At 44.2% G+C, this 21,084-nt stretch overlaps 1 protein-coding gene across 1 annotated transcript; it reads left to right on the forward strand.

Annotated features, from left to right (window-relative positions):
- Positions 1-4,837: 4,837 nt before the first annotated feature.
- On the forward strand, positions 4,838-19,734 carry LOC311299346 (E3 ubiquitin-protein ligase TRIM39-like; the record flags this gene model as incomplete). Its single annotated transcript, XM_084422863.1, has 6 exons — positions 4,838-5,383; positions 14,799-14,888; positions 15,734-15,967; positions 16,740-16,878; positions 18,941-18,967; positions 19,107-19,734. 6 exons carry the CDS (start codon positions 4,838-4,840, stop codon positions 19,655-19,657), a joined length of 1,587 nt encoding a protein of 528 aa, XP_084278989.1. The 3' UTR covers positions 19,658-19,734.
- Between the last annotated feature and the right edge of the window lie 1,350 nt (positions 19,735-21,084).

Consider the following 21,084-nt stretch of genomic DNA (forward strand, 5'->3'; position numbering starts at 1 on the left):
TTCAGTCGACTGGAAGCGAAACCATAACGCAGTACAAGCACGGCAGGTTACGCAACACTCGTTCCCTCTCTAGAGAGAACCGAGGTTATGTTAGTAACCGAGTGTTGTTCTCTTACGAGAGTACTCTCGTGTTGCGTAAGTTTAGCTTACGCTACGGGAACCCAATGTAAAACGCCGTGCGTGCTAAGATTCCAAAACCAATCTCCCAAGGGCAGTTTGCCCGGGGCTCATGTATAAGTCGAATAGACGCATAGTGGCCACACGGGGTGGGACGACTCGGTATTATGAAGAAACTTACACAAATATACAGTTAAGACAATATATCAGCCTTGAAACTGCATAGGCCCACAGGACATTGGAATATATCAACAGTCTAAGCGAACTGGGTTGGGTAGACATAGTTAATATAGCATAATCAGACTGAGAACAGCCTGGCCTGTAGGGCAGGCACTTCTAGGTTGTAAAACCTAATAAATGTAGACAGGGAGGCCCAGCCTGCTGCCATACAAATATCTTGAAGTGAAACCCCGCTTGTCCATGCCCACGACGAGGCCATGCCTCTGGCTGAGTGGGCTCTAACGCCCAAGGGACAATCCAGGCCCTTGAGGCATAAACTGACACAATAGCATCGACTATACATCTGGACAGGGTTTGTTTCGCGGTGGCTAGCCCTTTAACGCAGCCACCGAAAGAAACGAAAAGCTGCTCTGTCTGCCTGAAGGCAGTTTAACGTTCTACATAATCCTCAAGGCCCTAACTGGGCAAAGGAAATTAACCCCATCCTCACTGTCAGGTGCAGGGAGGGCTGACAGGGAAATGACTTGCGCTCTAAATGGAGTCGCAAGCACCTTCGGGACATAACCATGTCTTGGTTTGAGGATGACCTTAATAGAGTCATGAGGCCCAAATTCCAGACACGTAGCACTCACTGAGAGTGCGTGTAGGTCGCCAACCCGTTTTACTGAGACCATTGCCAGCAGAAAAGTGGTTTTGAAGGAAAGGTATTTTAGCTCTACCGCATGTAAGGGTTCAAACGGGCCACCTTTCATGGCCTCTAGGACCGTAGAAAGGTCCCACACTGGAACCGAGGGGGGTCGAGGAGGATTCAGCCTCCTAGCACCCCTGAGAAAACTGGTTACCAGAGGGTTACCAGAATTATTGAGAATTTGCACTCCCTGATTCGCTTGATTACCTGTGGTAACAAGGCGACTGGGGGAAATGCATAAAGAGGGCATCTGGGCCAGTCTAGGGCCAGCGCGTCCCTTTCTTTTGAAAAGAACATTGGGCAATGAGCGTTGGTCTGTGACGCGAATAGGTCTACCTCCGCTCTGCCGAAGATGTCCCAGATGCTTTGTACCACCAGGGGATGCAGGGACCATTATATGGGAAGCTTATATGGGCCCACGTTCAGGACGCCCGGAACATGCGCTGCTCTCAGCTGCTCTGTGCTTTTGGCCCAGTTGACTCTGAGACTCAACCGTTTCAGATGGTCCAGCAATAGCGCTCTGTGCAACACCAATTCCTCCCTTGACTGTGCTAAACTCAGCCAGTCGTCCAAATAGTTTAGAATTCTCACGCCCCTTCGTCTGAGGGGCGCGAGCGCTGTGTCCATGCATTTCGTAAATGTACGAGGTGCTAAAGACAGGCCGAACCGAAGGACGGTGTACTGATAAGCCTGGCCCTCGAAGGCGAATCTCAAGAATGGCCTGTGACGGGCTGCTATTTGAATCTGAAAGTAGGCATATTTCAGATCCACTGATATAAACCAGTCCCCCGGTCGGATTCGAGCAAGGACTTGTCTGGTTGTGAGCATTTTGAACGAGCGTATCATAAGAGCTTTGTTCAAACGCCTGAGATCTTGTATGGGGCGGAGCCCGCCGTCCTTCTTCGGGACTAAGAAGTAGCGGCTGTAAAACCACGACTCGCTCTCTGCCAAGGGAACGGTCTCCACCGCTCCTTTCCTTAGCAAATTCGCTATCTCGCCGCAGATGTAGGTGTGCTACTTCCTGATTCACAGAGGTTTCGACCTGTGCTATGAAGCGCGGCGGTCTGCGAGCGAATTGCAGCGAATAGCCCCGTTTTACTATCTCTAGCACCCACTTTGAGACCCCTGGAATCGATTCCCACGCTTTCGCGTGAATAGCCAGGGTTAGAATGAAATCTGGGCTCCGGTCGCTGGTATTCAGAGACTCGGGAACCCGGCCATGATGAAATACTCTGTTCATCAAGTCATGTTCAGTGGGGCAGTCGTAGCTAACTTCCGGGCCGCAGAACCGGGAAGGAGCTGTATTACAGACGAGGCTGTGTGAGCTCGTGGCACGGGGTGCTTGGTAACACAGATACAGTCGTTTTCATAGGTAGGGGTGAGCACTGTACATCGGTCACATTCCCTACACGTGAAATATGAATGGCACAAGCCGGTTTGACTGATATGGACCCCGGGGTGGTGTGAGACACTGCGTGGGTAGTGCTTATGTGTAGGGGTGAACACTGGGCAGTGGGCACTTTTCCTACACTTAACGGTCAAGTGGCGTGAGCCAGCTTTACTGTATTTGACCCTGGATGAGTGTGACACATGAGTGTGGCTCTTTTTGAGATTTATGTGGGTCGCCGTGAGAACGGCATTTGTGTGCAGGCGAGCGAGCTGAAGAACCGTCTCGTTGACTGCTGAATACACTCCTCGAATCGCCTCTGTTGAGGGGATTGAGAGAGCGGGTCGTGCCGATTTGGATGGCGGTCCGGCCGCAGCGGGACTTAGCCATCGGCGCCTTCCTAGGGGGGCTAGGAAGACTTAGGAGGGTCAAAGTTAGGCGCGATCTTGGGCCTGGGGTCTCGGGCAGGAAGCGGTCTGCGTCGGCTAGTGGAGCGCGAACGCTGACGTTCCTCCCGAGCCTGGCGATGCTGTGCGGCAGGCGGCGGAGGCGGTGGGGGCACTGTTTTCCGAGCGGGCGGCTGCTTCTTTGCGCGACCCGCTGCAGAACTGGAACGCCGCGGCAGAAAAAAAAGTCTCATGGCCTGAGACGTCTATACAGAACGGCCTTTGTACAGAAAATACCTTAGTATTTGCAAGATCGGCAGCATAAGCGTGGCCGATCAACGCCGAGGTGGTCCGGCAGGCTTTAGTAGGTAGGCTAGACTTGGACCGCCATCCCGCAGAGGGCGGAAACAAGTGAGTCGCTACTGCTTCCTCGACCGGAGGAACGGAGAGATATCCTCTTTCTTTGGCGCCGTCAACCGCAGAGAATGCCGAGGAAACAGAGGATCTCAGCCTAGCCGAATACAGAACTCCCCACGACCTGGAGAGCTCGTCGTGCAGTTCAGGGAGGCCTTAGAACAAGTAAAGAGCAGCGTCCAGGCAGAAAGCAGCCATCCAGCCTGTTGGGCACGGGCTCCTGGGGCGCGGTCCACTCAAGGCCGAGGTCCTCCACGGCCTTCGTGAGGAGGCGGAGAAGCTCAGCGTCAACCGAAACCCTGACGCTGGACTCACATGTCGACGGGGTGGGGTCCAGGACAGATCCCAACCATTCCTCGCTCCCGGACGCGATGAGTGAGCAGCTGTCATCCTCCATGACACCCCCGTCCATCTCGTCAAGCGCCTTCGGAGCGGGGCGCTGTCCATCGATGAAGGAGACGGGGGACTCCGAGAGAGAGGCTCGCAGGGAAGCTGCCAGCGAGAGCTCTTTCACCGAAGTTTCGGGTGGCCTCTGCGAACGGCGCTTCTTACGGCGTGGTCCAGCAGGAGGCATCTGAGAAGCGGACTCGGCGGAGAACAAAGCAGAGAACAAAGATTCTCGGCGGAGAATCAAGCCCACAGTGTCGAGAGAGGCAGTGCTTCGCACTCATGGCAGCCGCCGTAAGCGAGCACGTGGTCTGCGTGTTCCTGGCCCAGGCAGGAAACGCACAGCACGTGGCGGTCCCCGTCGCTGAGCGTGGCTCGACACGAGCCGCAGGACATGGTGGGCATTGAAAAATGCCGGCTCTTTCAGAAGAAAACGTGTGTCGCGGCGGTGAACACACACGGAGCGAGAAAAGGATATAGGTGCCGGATAGCGCAGCAGGCACGGTGAGTGAAAGCGGCGATAAGAAAGCCGGCGTTCTCAAACTCGAGCTCGTCCCGCTGAGATGCTTTTCAACGGCTTCTTCTTCTCAAGAAGATCCAGCGATGTGGAACACACGCTGAAAGGAGACGAAATCATAGTGCAACCTGAGCGATGGGTATTTATAGGCTTAAGCCACACCCATATTGGCGGGCCATGACGTAGCGCAGGGAAAGCTTCCCATTGGCGCTGAAGTCATGGCAGGCGCACTGATAGGTTGCAGCAGTTGCCGCAGAGCAGCCTATGGGCGTGCGAGCTGCCTCGCCTAGGTCTGCAGTTGTAGCAAATGCATTTTAAATTAATAAAAATTAAGGATAATTTTCTGCTTCAGTATACTCGAGAAAAAGGAGTTTTTCCTGTAGCGTAAGCTAAACTTACGCAACACGAGAGTACTCTCGTAAGAGAACTAGCCTACACCAATTCATACAATAGGCCTATATCTCTTAATTTTGAGGGGGAAGGTTATCTGTACTTTCCCTTTAATATGAAAAGCAGTTCCTAGTTCAGATTGTTTTGCAATTCCTTAAAAAGGCATCAAGAGAGGAAGAACAATGGCAGAATCTTCCTCAACATCACAGAAAACAAGAGAAACCAGGAGAGGGAGTATAGATGATCCTCCATGTGAGTCAATAACACAATCAAATCTCTTTTATTTTATCTTCTTGAAAGTAGCCACCTGCTGTTCAATAAGATTTTCACACTATGTAGGTGATTTATCTTCATCATTTCTCTCTCCAGGGATGTCTTCCCCCAGCGGTCCACTGACTAAGGAGCTTCAGTGCTCTATATGTCTGGATGTGTTCACTGATCCAGTCAGCACTCCATGTGGACACAGCTTCTGCAAGACCTGTCTGAATAAGAGCTGGGACAACAGCCGGACCTGCAACTGCCCATATTGTAAAGAAACATTCAAGCACAGACCTGATCTCAAGATTAATACCACACTACGAGAAGTTGTAGATCACTATAAAAAGAAAAGTCCTGAGAAAAAAGCTGAAGTTCTGAAAAAAGCTGAAGTTCTGTGTGACTTCTGTGAGGAAAGAAAGCTGAAAGCCCTGATGTCGTGTGTGGTGTGTCAGAGCTCTTACTGTGAAACTCACCTGGAGCCTCATTTGATAGTGGCAGGTTTACAGAAACACAAACTGATCAATCCTGTGAGTAATCTGGAGGACTATATATGTCAGAAACATGGGAGACCTCTGGAGCTGTTCTGTAGAGATGATCAAACTATCGTGTGTCTGTCCTGCACTGATCACAAGAAGCACAACACTGTTTCTTTAGATAAGGTGTGTATTAAATATTAACAATAAAACAATATTACACCCATAAATTAAAATACTATCATTACTTACCCTTATGTTATTCCATCAATCAAATTTTGTTCTTGGGATAAATGATCTTGATGTACTTTAAAGGTCAATCCACACTTCACCGACAGACGCAGACCAACGCCAACAGTCACCAGATTACAGCACGTCACTTCTCAAACAATCTAATTCTGATTCAGCATATTCAATCAGTGAAAACAAGCTCTGACAGACACCAACAGACTCCGATAGGGGTAACACGATCTAACGAAACCCAACGAAGTGTCTGTCGGCGTCTGTCGGTGTGGTGTGAATTGGCCTTAAAAGTCCTGTAATTTTGAACTTCTTTCTGCCGTCAGACAACTGAATAAATAAACGCACAAGGAAGTTGAATAGATATTCTTTTTCTTAACCCTCTACTGCATGCATTTTGATGGCACATCATAAAAATTATTCCACATCATTTCTTGGCTCATTTGGGAACATTTGATTGATTTATTCCAGAGTGAGGATGTGGTAATGAAGAGTGTGCTCCATCATTTGGAACCCGTCTGTAGGCCCAGCGCAGGGCTTGGTAGTGAGTGCAACCTTTCAGGCTGTAAGAGTATGGCAGGCCTCTTTTACATTTAAAGGCCTCCACTCTTCAGTCACAGTTTGAGCTTTGCAGGTCACTTCACTGTGAAAGATTATAGTAACCTCAGCTCCCTATAGAAGGGAAAATAAGGGGATGTTTTATCAAAGATTTTTCAAAAAATTGGGAAATTTGACTATATGGCCCTGGAGCTCCCATTGTCAGGGAAGGTTATCGTGACACCATTACTATATGTGTCCTCCAACTAAGAGTTGGTTTATGATGTTCTTATCACCTGTACTAAGTGACTTGGCCTCTTCTCAATTAGAGAGTCATTTTCCGGTGGAGGGGGGGGGGGGGGGGGGGGGGCTGCATTCCTCGCCCTCTGCAAGTGTGTTGGCTTCCTCTTGTCTAGAGAGTTATTTTGGAAAATAGCCACCGCCTTATTGAGGTCCATGCAAGATCACGATTTCAAGTGTGTGTCTTCCAGAGAGGCTTCCTTGTTTAACCAACCTAGGTTAAGTTAAGTGGTTTCCTCTCACAAAGAGAGTAAAGGGCACTACGCTGAAGTCTCCGCTCCCAAGAGCTCCAGATAAATCATGACTTCAAGTGCGGTCCTCTGTGGGTCGCCTTGATAATCACCCTGTACTGAGTGTGTCGACCTCCTCTCTCTTCAGAGAGTCAGAAGGTTAAAGCCATCGCTCCACTGAGTTCCAGGTAGATTATGTTTTCAACTGGAGGCCTGTGGTAAGTGACCTGTGGTACCTTGATCATTTCCTTGTAGTGAGTGAAGCTGGTTTCCTCTCACTCAAAAAGAGAGTCATTATGCTGAAGCCACCACTCCACTGAACTCCAGGTACTTAGTTCCCCTGTATTGAGTGAGTTGACCTCCTCTCGCTTAGAGAGTCGTTATGTTGAAGCCACCACTCCATGTAGGTCATAAATAGCTATCTGATCGTGAAAAGACCAGGTGTAAATGCCCTCTGAAACGCATTCGAGACGGATTTAAATCTGATCGCACAAACCACATCCGGAGATGGTCTGGGCCACATTGCAGACAAAACTGGACAATTGTAAATTCATCTGGTTGTTGAAACCACATAAGTAAATTTTACTCCTCCCAACAATGCTAAAAAATAAACATGTGAGAGCGTGTTATAGGCAATATGTCATGTTATAGCCAGATATGATGGCGCTACTGCAGCACACATCACCGCAGCTGAGCATCTATTCATCAAGCCAACGCGCAAATTATCGCAAATCAAAGTGAAAGTCGCAGAGGCTTAACACACAATCATCTTCATTAAAAGTACTATACAGTGCTGTTGCTGTTCTCTCCTATTGTGGTCTTTGATTTTGAAATTAGCTGATGATCAATAAAATGCAATTGCAATCAAGTCACCTGTTGCTTTTGGTGGTGTGAACTCCAATAAATCTGCATATAGCGCAGGAATTGAAGATCAGATTTATATCTGTTTTGCGAAAACACATTTATGTGACCAGGTGTAAATGAAATTGTTTTGATAAATCAGATAGCTATCTGAACAGTAAAAACTCATGAAGTGACCAGGTGTAAACAGGCCCTTAGACAGAGGGCGATTGTTTGCTACTGCATCTCCGCCTCCTAGTTTGCAGTAGCTCAGAGTAGGCTGCTCCTGAAGGAGAGCCTCCAAGCTCAAGACTGGCAGCTAGTGATTCTGACAAGCCTCCTCTCATTGTAAGAGTCGCCCGGCAAGGGCCCGCCATCTGCATTGGGCTAATAATGTGAGTTGTAGGAGCTGACTCCTTTTTGATACTAGAGTAGAAGCAATATGCTGAGTTACATTTCCCTAGCGGTGTTTGGCACAGACAAATAGCCAGGCATGGCAGGCTATTTCCTCGGAAGGTATCCCCTGTGTTGTCAAATGAGTGTTGTCAGGCTTCCTCTCGCCTAGAGAGTCACAAGTGCTATGCTGAAGCCACCACTGTCTAGTCTAGAGCTTTTGGTAGTAGCATCATCTAGCCTGTGGTCCTTAGAACAGACTCTCCTGTGAAAGCTCCTTGATTTTAACTATCAAGTCGTGGGGTTGAGTGATTAAGCCTCTTCTGTGGAATTTCTTCCTGCTGAGGCCTCTGCTCCTTCAAAGCTTAGCTCAGACAGCTACATGTCCTGAAGCTAGAGTCAACTAATTGTTCAGGTCTCTGCTCTTGAGTGCTTATCTTGGGTCAGGCTGATATTAACCCCCCTTGAATAAAGAGCAAGGGTTTTCTAAAGTTTGCTCCCAGAGCTCTGAAGCCGCTTGTCCCCTGCATCGATGATGCTCAGGTCGAGCCGATTTAGTACTCCCTCCAGCTAAGTTGTTGTTGAGTACGCTCCCTTACCAGCACAGCAAGTAAACAACATGATCACGTATAGTTAATGTATCTATGGAGCATGCGATGTATGGTGTGTGTGTGATTCGGGCTCGTGATTCTTTAGCTCCGCCCACACGGCACGCCTCCAGCCGCTCGTTTTTTTCCGGAAAGACTCGGTACAGCCTATCTTTCTTTTATAAATATAATAAAACTAAAGACTTTTTGGAGATATGAAGGATGCAATACTACTCTATAGGTACTCAAGATTAACATGAGACCCCCGCACTCCAGGTACGCTCCCTTAGAGCTCAAACACTTGCCCTGAGCGCATACCCGTGTCATTCTGGTTGTTTTAGTTGATCATAACTAGAGGAAATGATGAGATGATTAAAGTGACCAAAATTATCACGGTTATCACAGAATCCTGTTCAAAAAAGTACTAATACTACAGAATGAAGTCAATTCAACAAGTTTTATGTCGAAAAACAGCAAAAAACAAATTGATTAGCATCAATATGCACTTTTTGTTTACGTAAACAAGTTCAAATAAAGTTTTACAAAAAAGGTTTTATACAAAGATAAACCTCATATTTCAGCCTTTAAATATTTTTTTATAAAAAGAATGAGTCAAAAAAGATAAATTACTGACATTTACACATTATAGCTTATATTTATTAGTAGTGTTTGGGTGTACCCCCATCCTTCATGTTGACTGAGCTTTAAATGTTGTTATGGAAAGGGGTGATTGGTTGACATGACCTGCGGTGCGTTTGCGGCATTCTGAAAAGTTTAGATTTTTTTCATCTCGTTGCGCCTGGTAAAAAAATTTGCTCGTCGCTTCAATTACGAGCGCGCTTGCCGCGCGCCTACATTTGAACAAACTTGAGCGCGCAAAAGACGCGATATATGAACGGCCTCTGGCAAGCTAGCTCATATCAAGCCACGAGCGACTGGTAGCACGCGAGCGACGAGTTGGAGACCCCTGATCTAGCGCTCCGGTTTGTAGGCTACAACTCCATACTTTTTTGCTACTTTGTAATAACTTTCTGCGGCCAGCGTTTCTGGAAATGAACGAGGGTAAACACTTTTTTAGACCTGTCACCTGACTAAATGAAATTTAAGACCTAGGATGAAAATCTGGCCGTTTTTAAGACTTTTAAAAATACGGGATATTTTACGGGAAAATACTAAAACGGGAAGACAGCGGGAAAAGAGTTAAAATACGTGAGAAACCCGGAAAAAACGGGAGGGTTGACAGCTATGGCCCTGACTCCCTGGTATGGCGCAGACTGAGGTCAGGTTGCAGGCTTCTGGCATTAGCCCTAGAGTTCTAGATTCGTTACCAAGTAGTTGGCTCTCAAACAGGCCACCTTGAAGGTGATCCTCTGGGTCGAGCTAGATTGTTTAGCACTTCAGCTAAATCTGTGTCCTAACTCTCTAGAGTTACATCATGTTGCAGGCTCCTACGGAGCCTCTTTGTTATTACCTAGAGCCTGGTCAATGCTTTTCCCGGTTGAGCATGGTAGTACTCCCCTCATGTGAGAGGGTTGTTCTGTAGAGTACTCCACTCCTGAAGTCTGGTCAGAAGGTCAAAGGACTCTCATGAGACCTCCCTGAGAGATCAAATTATTAGGCTGTTAGGTAGTCCCTTGTTCGAGAGGGTCGTCCCTTAGGCGAGTAGGGACCCTATGTAGAGTACCCAGCCTCCACAGTGCTGACAAATATCCCCCTAAAAGTGACTAGCCAGGGTTCCTGTAGGCCCCTGGCCACACTCCCTTAAAGGAATCCTTTCCCAGTGAAGATGTTGGTTCGCCTTTGAATGATAAGGCCTTCGCTTATCTGAGCCAGATAGTGATTTGTCGCCTTGATAATCAGAGTAGTGGGTGAGTTGGCTCCCTCTTTCTAGAGAGTTTCTCTAAGCTGAAGCCACCACTCTACTGAGCTCATGGTGCATGATAGCTCGCGCAGTGGCTATAGGGAGTATTGTCACTGACAGTCTATGTGTGACCAGAAGGGGTGAGTGTTTTTTTTGGTACTTTTGCTGGAAGCTGACATTATTGGGCTATAGTCTCAGCCATTGTTTTGGCATGAACTCCCCTCAGCATGGGTATTTTGTTCCCCAAAGGTATTTTGTTCCGCTTGATCAAAATCGGCTCGCGCTGCTTTGGTTCAAACTGATAAACGGTCTGTCAACCACACAATAACGAGCAGTTTCGTTCCGCTTGCATTACGTTTGCCATTTGATGTTGGGCAATGTTGTGGTGGTGCCGGCGTCTCTTACATTATGAGCGCGCTTGCCACGTGCAACGCGCCTACATTTGAAATAACGAAATTTTGGTCGGCAGGAAAAATGGTCCAACGAACCGTTCGGTTTGAAAATGCGTACCGAAAACCGAACCTAAAGCCTCGTACCGAACGGTTCAATACAAATACATGTATCGTTACACCCCTATTAGCAACTTAAACTACTTATTAATAATTGATATGCTAAGTTAGCTCGCTAGCTTTACTTACCTTAGAGCAGACATATGTATGCTTATTAATCTTCGAGGCATTTAGCTGTGAGTGAGGTCTCCCACACTGCTTAATCCATTGTCGGCATCTTCCCACTTGGGTCTTGGGCTTTGGAAAGGCGAAAAAAACGACCCCTCCCTCTGAACTTTTGGGGTACCTGGTGTCAGACTTGCAGGTGCCATAGGCGCATCGTTTCACCATGTTGCTGAAATCGCAATGTTTGACGGGGTCCTTCTCCTTAGTTACAGTTGCTGAGCTAGGATTGGACGAGGACCGTTCGAGGGCGGGGTTTTGCGAACGGTCAATTGCCTGGATTTAATAAATAAGTAGTAAATGTAGTAGAAAATAGATAATCATGACATGGAGGCGCCGGTGCGTGAAGTAGGTAGCCTACTTGCCTCACAGGCCTGAGACATATATAGAAAGCTTGAAATGTCTACTTTTAAACAGAAAAATTCAAAACGAAAGAAAACTGACTGTTCTCTGCTTAGGTAATCCGTATGAAATGTGCATTTCTCTCTGGCGCGTTCACTACTGCGAAGATCACGAGTCAGCATCGTCAACTTCAAATTCTCTCTGTTACATCTGTCTATGACTCACTCTTGGCACATAGCAAGACGCTTGTCTCGGTCACGTGATACGTTACCGCTAAAAATAAACCCACAAGCTAGCAAAATGAGTAAAAAACAAACGTCTCTGGAAAGTTTCTTTGCGGAGGGGAAACGGCCCAGTGAGGAGACAGAAGAAGAGCCTACGACTTCCAAGAAAAAGAAAGCTGGATTTAACAGACAATACCAGGAGTCCTACTTGAAATATGGATTTATCACAACAGGTGATTTACATGCACCAAGCCCGCTCTGCATATTATGTGGCAACCAGCTCTCTAATGAGGCAATGAAGCCTTCAAAACTGCTTCACCACTTGGAGACCAAGCACCCCGCATTAAAAGTCAAGCCTTTTGAGTATTTTGAAAGAAAAAAGTGTGAACAAGAAGGCCAGAAGCAATTACTGAGGGCCACCACATCAATAAATGCGAGTGCACTGAGAGCATCATACTTGGTGGCTAACCGTATTGCTAAGGCTAAGAAGGCATTCACTATTGGTGAAGAATTGATCCTTCCTGCCACAAAAGACATTTGCCTTGAACTTCTAGGAGACGCTGCGGTTAAAAAGATAGCACAGGTGCCTCTTTCGGCTAGCACCGTCACTCGGTGCATTGACGAAATAGCAGAGGACATTGAAACACAATTGTTGGAGAGGATAAATACATCACCGTGGTACGCACTCCAGGTTGACAAGTCTACAGATATTGACAACAAGGCAATACTACTTGTTTATGTGCGATATCTTTATCAGGAGGATGTGCATGAGGATATGTTATGTGCACTATCGTTGCCAACCAAAACCACAGCCGCAGAATTATTCAAGTCACTGGAAGACTATATATCAGGAAAACTGAAATGGTCATTTTGTGTTGGCATATGCACAGACGGAGCTGCTGCCATGACTGGACGGCTGTCTGGTTTAACTGCTCGGATTAAAGAGGTTGCACCTGAATGTGAGTCTACACATTGTGTCATTCACAGGGAAATGCTGGCTAGCCGAAAAATGCCACCGGAACTTAACAGTGTATTGAATGATGTTGTTAAAGTTATTAACCACATCAAAGCACACGCCCTTAACTCGCGTCTGTTCGAGCAGCTTTGTGAGGAGATGGACGCGGAGCACAGACGCCTTCTCTTATACACAGAAATAAGATGGTTATCCCGAGGGAGATCGCTGGCCAGAGTGTTTGAATTACGAGAGCCGCTGCAGAGATTTCTCTCAGAAAAAAAGTCACCGCTGGCAGCACATTTCAGTGACGAGGAATGGGTCTCAAAACTCGCTTACTTATGCGACATATTCAACCTGCTCAATGAACTCAATTTGTCACTTCAGGGGAAAACGACAACAGTCTTCAAGTTGGCTGATAAAGTAGCTGTATTTAAAGCCAAACTGGATTTGTGGGGACGTCGCGTGAACAGAGGTATATTTGACATGTTTTCAACATTGGCGGGGATTTTGGAAGAGACTGAGCCCGAGCCTTCATTCTCCCAGCTGGTGCACGATCACCTGTCTTCGCTTTTAAAAGAGTTTGAGTGCTACTTCCCAACCACAAAAGACCCACAAACTGCCAAGGAATGGATTCGTGACCCATTTGTCAACAAATCAGGTGAATCCAGCATGTCTGTGCAAGAAGAAGATCAACTGCTGGAGATCGCAAATGACGGCGGCCTTAAAAGTATGTTCGAGACAACAACTCTGCCGGTGTTCTGGATAAAAGTCATGGCAGAATACCCTGAGATCGCCACAACAGCACTGAAAACCCTGTTGCCATTTCCGACATCCTATCTGTGTGAAGCGGGGTTTTCGGCAGTGACAGCAACCAAAACAAAACTACGGAGTAGACTGGACATAAGCAACACACTTCGGGTGTCCTTGTCTCCCATTAGCCCTAGATGGGACCGTCTCGTTACAGAGAAACAGGCTCAGGGCTCCCACTGATTCAGCGTTATAGTGAGTTGTATTTTTCATGCCTTTTATATTTGTTTTTGTGTTGTATCTTATTTTGAAGGCATGTTTAAACGTTACCATAGCGACCAGAGAGCGTTAGGGGGCAGAGAGGATGTTACTCATGTTATGTTGTTGGCGCGATGTTACAAGGACGCTGCTAATAAAGTTGCGAGTAGGCCTACACATTGGATTCACGTTTATTATAATATTAAAAAAATACCCCAGTTTTTATGCTGTTCGTATCATTTTATTTTGTTGTATTTATCTGACACACCTTAAAGGCCGGTCCGTGAAAATATTGTCTGATATTAAACCGGTCCGTGGTGTAAAAAAGGTTGGGGACCGCTGCTCTAGGCGCCTTCATATACTTCCTGGTCGCACTAGTATGATGTCATAGGCTGTCGCTGGCCAATACGATTGCCATGATTTGACAGTTGCTTCAGATCATAGACAGTATATAAACTGGACACAGCGACCCCTTTGGATTCAACGGAGACAAGTGAAGTCAATTAGAAGCTCTCACTTCCTGGGGGTCGAGCGTACTGCACAGACTCAAACTGAGCTTGACGACGTAGATGTGACGTGAGCAACCCGTCTGTCTTCTAGTAGCTGTGCCAAGAGAAATCTGAATCATTCCCTTCCGAAACTTGCAGAGACGGAGATCGTGAGTGGGAGGTGTCCATGAGCTAGGAGCAGGAGAAACTTTTGCTAAGTATTCTGATTAATTATTTTGTCATTTTGCCTCCACGTCCACCCGATTGCGTGGAGCTTCTCCTCCTGTCCATACGGTAATCTCTCTACTGTGCGACAGAGAGTTGCGTGGTTATGACGCAATCGTTAGCCTATTTTTACAAAAATTGCTTCTACAGGGCCATAACGTAAGCTACAAGGTAATGGAGCCTTTTATACATTTTCGTGTTTCTTTAGAAATAAAAAATGGACAAATGGAGTCTTTAAACGCCTCAGATGTAAAGTTATTCGCTGTCAAAGTGACGCCAAAATGAATGGGAGTCAATGGAATGCTAACAGCAGGTGGGGGTCCGCTAATCAATGGCGGCGCCCGGGGAAGCTTCAAAATAATATGAAACCCTGCCCCCCTGCTTCAGATACCAGTCACGCTGAGGCGTTCTCCAAAGTGCATCAGGATGCAGTGTCTTTTTCCATGTTCACAGGGAACAAGGGTTACAGTCGTAACCCAAGACGTTTTATGAAACTGATACAGTGATGCAGCTTTGAAAAGAGGCTGTTATTTAAAGTTTGAGGCTGCTCTACTAAACCAGACCACAAATCTACAGCATGAGTGTCAGTGCAAAAAAGTGCTGTTACTCCTTTTACATGTGATTGGCCATTAACATTTAAGAATACAAAATAGAAGACAGAAAATCACTGTTATGATAAATGTACCTGTGTTGTTCTCTATAGACTCAGTTGATGATCCAAGACACACAGCAGATGATCCAGGACAGAATCAAGAAAATTCAAGACATCAAACATTCAGCAGAATTCAGAAAAGTAAGTGATTGTGGTTGGTTTCCAGGGGGTTGTGGGGGTCTAAAATGTGCAGTTTTATCACACAGCACAATGCCACAGATGTCGCAAGTTTTGAAGGAGTCTGCAGAATTTGGCATAATCAACAACCTGATCAACTCGAAGGAGATGTGTTGCACTGCGTGAGGCAAATGGTGGTCACACCAGATACTGACTGGTTATCTGACCCCCCACATACAGTAAAACTGCACATTTTAGATTGGCCTTTTATTGTGGCCAGCCTAAGGCACACCTGTGCAATAATCATGCTGTCTAATCAGCATCTTGATATGCCACACCTGTGAGGTGGCTGGATTATCTAGGCAAAAGAGAAGTGCTCACTAACACAGATTTAGAGAGATTTGTGAACAATATTTGAGAGAAATAGGCCTTTTGTGTACATAGAACAAGTCTTAGATCTTTAAGTTCAGCTCATGAAAAATGGGGGCAAAAACAAAAGCGTTGCGTTAATAATTTTGTTCTGTGTCTATTCTTCTTCTTTGGATCAAATGCTAACATATTCTTCAGATATTACTTGGGCAATTCAACAAACATGATTGCCAACAACCAATCAAATTTCAGAAGCTATAACTTCAAATCAGAATGCCCAACAAATACAAAAATTAACACATTCATACAATGCATAGTGTCAAAACGAGGCTGTGTACCAAATCTTGTGGATGATTCTTACAAAGATAATTTTGTGCTATAATAAATAAATGTAAGTTTTTGCTAGTTTCGTTACATATGTATTACCGTATCATCTACATGCTTTGACCCGATTAACAATATTTAATAACTAATAATTTGTTGATTACTTTGGCCCCTAGATTAACACAGAGAAGGGGAAAGCAGCCCGTGTGGAGCTCTTCACTGATCTCATCCGCTCCATTGAGAGATGTCAGACTGAACTGCTGGAGATGATGGAGGAGCAGCAGAAAGCAGCAGAGAAACAGGAGAAAGAGGTCATTGAAGAGTTGGAGCAGGAGATCACTGAGCTAAAGATGATAAACACTGAGCTGGAGCAGCTCTCACACACTGAAGATCACCTCCACCTCCTACAGGTCAGTCAACATCTCTCTGATCAATGATAATGCAGTATATAGCTGTGTCTGTAATCGCTCCCTATCCACTATATAGTGCACTATTTAGGGTGTCGGCCATTTTGTAGTGGTGTCCGAATTCTGAGTGAACGACATCATTCCCTACATTCGTTCACTACTTTTACCCACAATCCTCTCTGAATTCGAGTGTACATCCGATGTACACTTGCTGAGACACTATTTCCCACAATCCAACACGATAAGGTGATAGAGCGTGAATGAAAAATAAACAAAAATGTCACAATGGCAACGGCACACGCGAGATAGAAAACAATAATTTAATAAGACCAGACGCCTGGTTATTTATATATACCGTTATATCTATATTTGAATAAACAAATGTGTTGTGTAGTGTTTTGTTCTCTTTTATTTTCACATATAAATGTAAAAAGTAAATAAATATGACAAGCAAGTGTTTTTTTTTTTTTATCAAATAACGCAATAAACGTGAAAAATACATACAATTGTTACATACAATTCATACAGCCAAAAAAAGGAAATATGGGTAGGTAATGTTTATGACAAATTGTCCGAGCTCTCTGGCACGTGATAATTATGTCAGCGTCCGAATTCGCTCACTCATTTTCGTTCACTCTTTGCTGATGTAGTGCACTCAACTGCCATTCACTATGTAGGGATTAGTGAATGAGTGAACGAGAGAGCGGTTTGAGACACAGCTTATGACACCATAACACTCCCCATGCTGAAGGATTTCTCCTCTCTCCTGCTGTAGATTTACTCATCCCGGGGCAGCTCTAGAAACACCAGGAACTGGTCTGAGATCAGTGTGAAGACTGATGAGAGTCTGGAGACTCTGAGGATAGCTTTGATTCAACTGCAGGACACTCTACAGGAGAAACTCACACAAACTGGTACGGCAATATAAAATACACCTGTTACATAGGGTGAACTCAAAAACAAAGGAGAGCTGGATCCCAAATGCTGTGAGTTCTTATTGACAAAAATAAACAAACAAATCAAACACAAAGACCAGCGAGCCAGGAAAAGAATGAGTGCACCAACCATAACATCCATGTAGGAACAAGGTGCAACAAAGAACATCAGAAACACTGGGGTATAAATACACAAAGGCTAACAGGATAACAAGGGACTGACGAGGGACAGGTGTAGGTGATTAGTAGTCATGGAACCAAATGAGGGTAACTATGGAAACAAGCAAGGTAGATAATGCAACAATGGAAAACAGGAACTAAACACAGGAAGTGAACACAGAAACAATAGGAACATAAAATGCACTTTAGAATAAAAGTCACAATAAGGGACGGATACATATTCATCATCTTTTTATCAGGGCTGACAACTTTCACGCATAATCACTCACACGTCCATTTTCTCACACAGTAAAAAAAACATCCCGGAGCAAAGAGGACACCGACACAAGACAGAGCAGGTTACTTTTTTATATGAAACAAAGTCTAAGCTTTCAAATTTTGTACGTTTTATTATAAAAATTCAAACAATAAATAGTTTTGGCTCTTAAAATGGCGTGACATATTGCTGTAGCCTCAGTTCAAGCGGCCGTGAACCGGTAATCTCTTCCTCTTCACTACTCGTTTCAGTACAAAACAAACATGAATAATCAGAGGGTGTTGAAAGAACCAGTACAAATACTGAAATGTATCATGTCTCATGTTATCGCTCAATCAAATAATGTAATGTAACATTTACCTCAGAAAAGCCATTCAATGTCCATAAATTATACGTGGCAAGAAAATTTACTCCAGAGAGGAGTAAAAAAGCACTACATTACATATTAATTATATTTTTACTCTAATACGCAAGTTTTTATTATAACTTTATTATTGTATACAAATCAGTTGTTAATTAACCTTTAATAATGTACTATCTGACAGGGTGTTCTGTATAGTTCACACCATTAGTTGAGAAAGATATTTTTCCTTGAGAAAAATTAACATGCTATCCATGTATATACCTAAATGAATCAATATTATATTGAGATCGAAATCCAGATTCAGATTTTTGTGTCAATACCACATCCCCCCAAATTCTCACTCCTAGCTGAAATCAAAAGTTGCTGCCCTGTTTTATATAGTAAAAAGCCATCAGTAATGAGGAATGAGTTTGATTCAAGCTGAAATAAGAGAAGTATGTGATCATGTGTGTTGCAGTGAAAAACTTAACAATAAATGAGAGAGCGACAAGAGTTAGTAGTTACTCAAGCGCTCCTCTGTGTTTTCTGAGGATGCTGCAGTTGTCATGGTAACTGTTCTCTCTCAACTGCCACTCAGAATTTAGGGAATGCAGCTCAACTCTTCAATACAAACTCATTATAATACATTAAAGTAATTAAAAAACTTAGAATCGATACATACATAAATATAAATATGTGTATTTTATATATATATATATATATATATATATACAAATAATTAAAAAAAATGTATGGTAATATTTTTGTAATAATTTAATATTTAATATTTTTCGATGGTCACATTATCAGCTCAGTTTTTCTTGAAAAGGGCTGGTCATTTTCATCTCTGATTTCAGAAAAAATATATAACTGTATAGAGGGGAAACTGTAAAGAGAAACATTAATATTCAATTAACATTGAGATTATTTTTCCTTTCAATATTTCCATTCCATCAATAAAAAAAAAAAAAAATTGGTGAATACATTTCCTAGGGGATTTCCATAAACAGTTCTGCAAATAAATTTAGCAGAGGATCATTTGAAAATGTTTCACCAAAACCACGTTTAAGAGGCAGATTTTATCTTCATGAGAAGAGGGATGTGTATCAGGCCTGAAGCTCCAACAGCTTAGCAGAGCTAAAAAAGACACACACATTGAACAGATAAAACATAATCTTGTACACAATTCTTTTCATGTCTATAATTCCACTCATAAACATGTCACAGATCTGCTGATGTTTTATTGTCATGTGTCTCTACAGAAGTGAAGAGGATACAGCAGTATGCAGGTACAGTGTGCTGTCTGCACTACACTAGATTACATTCAGATACTCACAGCTTCATCACTGACCGACAGTATGATTAAACACTGATTACATAATAAAAACATCACAAAATATCTGAATTTGTGATTCATATATTTCTCAGTGGATGTGACTCTGGATCCTGATACAGCTCATCCAAACCTCATCCTGTCTGATGATGGAAAACAAGTGAGACATGGAGACATTAGACAGACACTCCCAGACAAACCAGAAAGATTTGATCCATGTGTAAATGTCCTAGGAAAGGAGGGATTCTCCTCAAGTAGATTTTATTTTGAGGTGCAGGTGAAGGGAAAGACTGGATGGGATTTAGGAGTGGCCAGAGAATCCATTAACAGGAAGGGAGAATTCACACCGAGACCCAGTAATGGATGGTGGACTGTGGCTCTGAGGAACGGGAATGAATATTGGGCCTTTGATGATCCCACTGATGTCTCTCTGTGTGTGAGAGTGAAGCCGCAGCGGGTCGGTGTGTTTGTGGATTATGAGGAGGGTCTTGTCTCCTTTTATGATGTGGAGTCCAGCTCTCATCTCTACTCTTTCACTGATCAGTCTTTCACTGGGAAACTCTATCCATATTTTAGCCCATATCTAAACTATAAAGGTAAAAACTCAAACCCACTGATCATCACACCTGTCAATTACAAAAAATGAATTTACACCCCTAATATGAACTACTTGATTAAAATAATGCTTCCTGTAATTAATGTTTAAAAACATCATAAATGTATGTGTACTTACTCAAAGGATGAGAATGATTTGTTGTTGCTGCTTTACATCAAAGTAATTACAGCATCTGAATAAAGACATACATTTTCTTTGTAACTATTAATGTTTCTGTTTTATGGTGTCCAATATTAATCCTACATGATTACCTCACCTGAAACAGATATTTTTGAGTGTGATTCTTACATTTCAGGTTCACAACAATAAATCAGAGTCATCAGTTTGGTTTGTAAATAAAATTAACACACTCTAGGTGGCTTTTAAAAAATGTTACGTGTCACACTCACTGATAAAAGCAGACAAGGATTACAACAATAAACACCATTTATTTGCAGGATGTAATATATACAGGAGCGGATCGTAGAAAAGGTAGGCAGTTCAACCAGTATGTGTGAATAGGACTTATCCATGCTGGTGATGGTGGAGGGGATCCGGGCTGGTGATGACAGTGGACGACGCTGGTCGGGGATGGAAGAAGACAAACGGCAGACTTGACAGAAACAGAAACAGAAGAGGATCCGGATAAAAGAACAGACGAAGACCCGATATTCCGGTGAGTACTTGAAGGGCAGGTAGTTGAACTCTCTGTGAGTAGCAAAGGGTCTGTGAACCAACTCCTGATGACCGAAGGTGGCAATGACGGGGACGACCTCGGCCTCTGGGAGTGGGACAGTCGGGATGTTCGAGGTAGTACGATGTGAGAAGAGTGGGGTCGAGTACATCATCCCGAGGGAATCAGGAATGATAGATGGGTTCTTCTTCGACAAGCTCTGGAGGAGGAGGCACCATTTCTTCACCTGAATCTGTGGAGGAAGGTAACACAGGGTCAATGAAAGGCTCAAGAAGGGACACATGGAATGATGGAGAAATGCGGAGATTAGGGGGTAGATTTAACCGGTAGGTGACTTCATTGATCTGCCTCTGGATGGTATATGAACCTATGTAGCGGGGACTTGACTTATGGTAAGGCGGCAGTCGTAGACGATGTCCCGGGTTGACAACCACACCCGCTGCCCTGGATGGTATTGGTTCTTGGTTCTTCGGATGTCCGCTTGGGCTTGGTGTAAAAAACTTTTTAGTTTAGACTTGAAACCAGGTGAAACCAGGAAAAAAAATGCAAATCAAGTTCTTGTTAGCTAGCTGCTAATTGTATTCAATTGTATATGGTAGAAAATTAGACTATTAGTTCAAATACACTTTTTAATGCTACTTTTTTTATTCTGCTTTTTGAAATTGATATGATTATATACCAAAATAATTATTAGTTCTAGCAAAGAAGGATTTTATGTTAAAAAGCTATGAAATCCAGTGGTAAAATCATAGCAAAAAAAAAAAAAAGGATGACAGTGTCCGTC

This window comes from Rutilus rutilus (genome assembly GCF_951802725.1).
Source record: "Rutilus rutilus genome assembly, chromosome: 11".
In the NCBI taxonomy this organism is placed as follows: Eukaryota; Metazoa; Chordata; class Actinopteri; order Cypriniformes; family Leuciscidae; genus Rutilus; species Rutilus rutilus.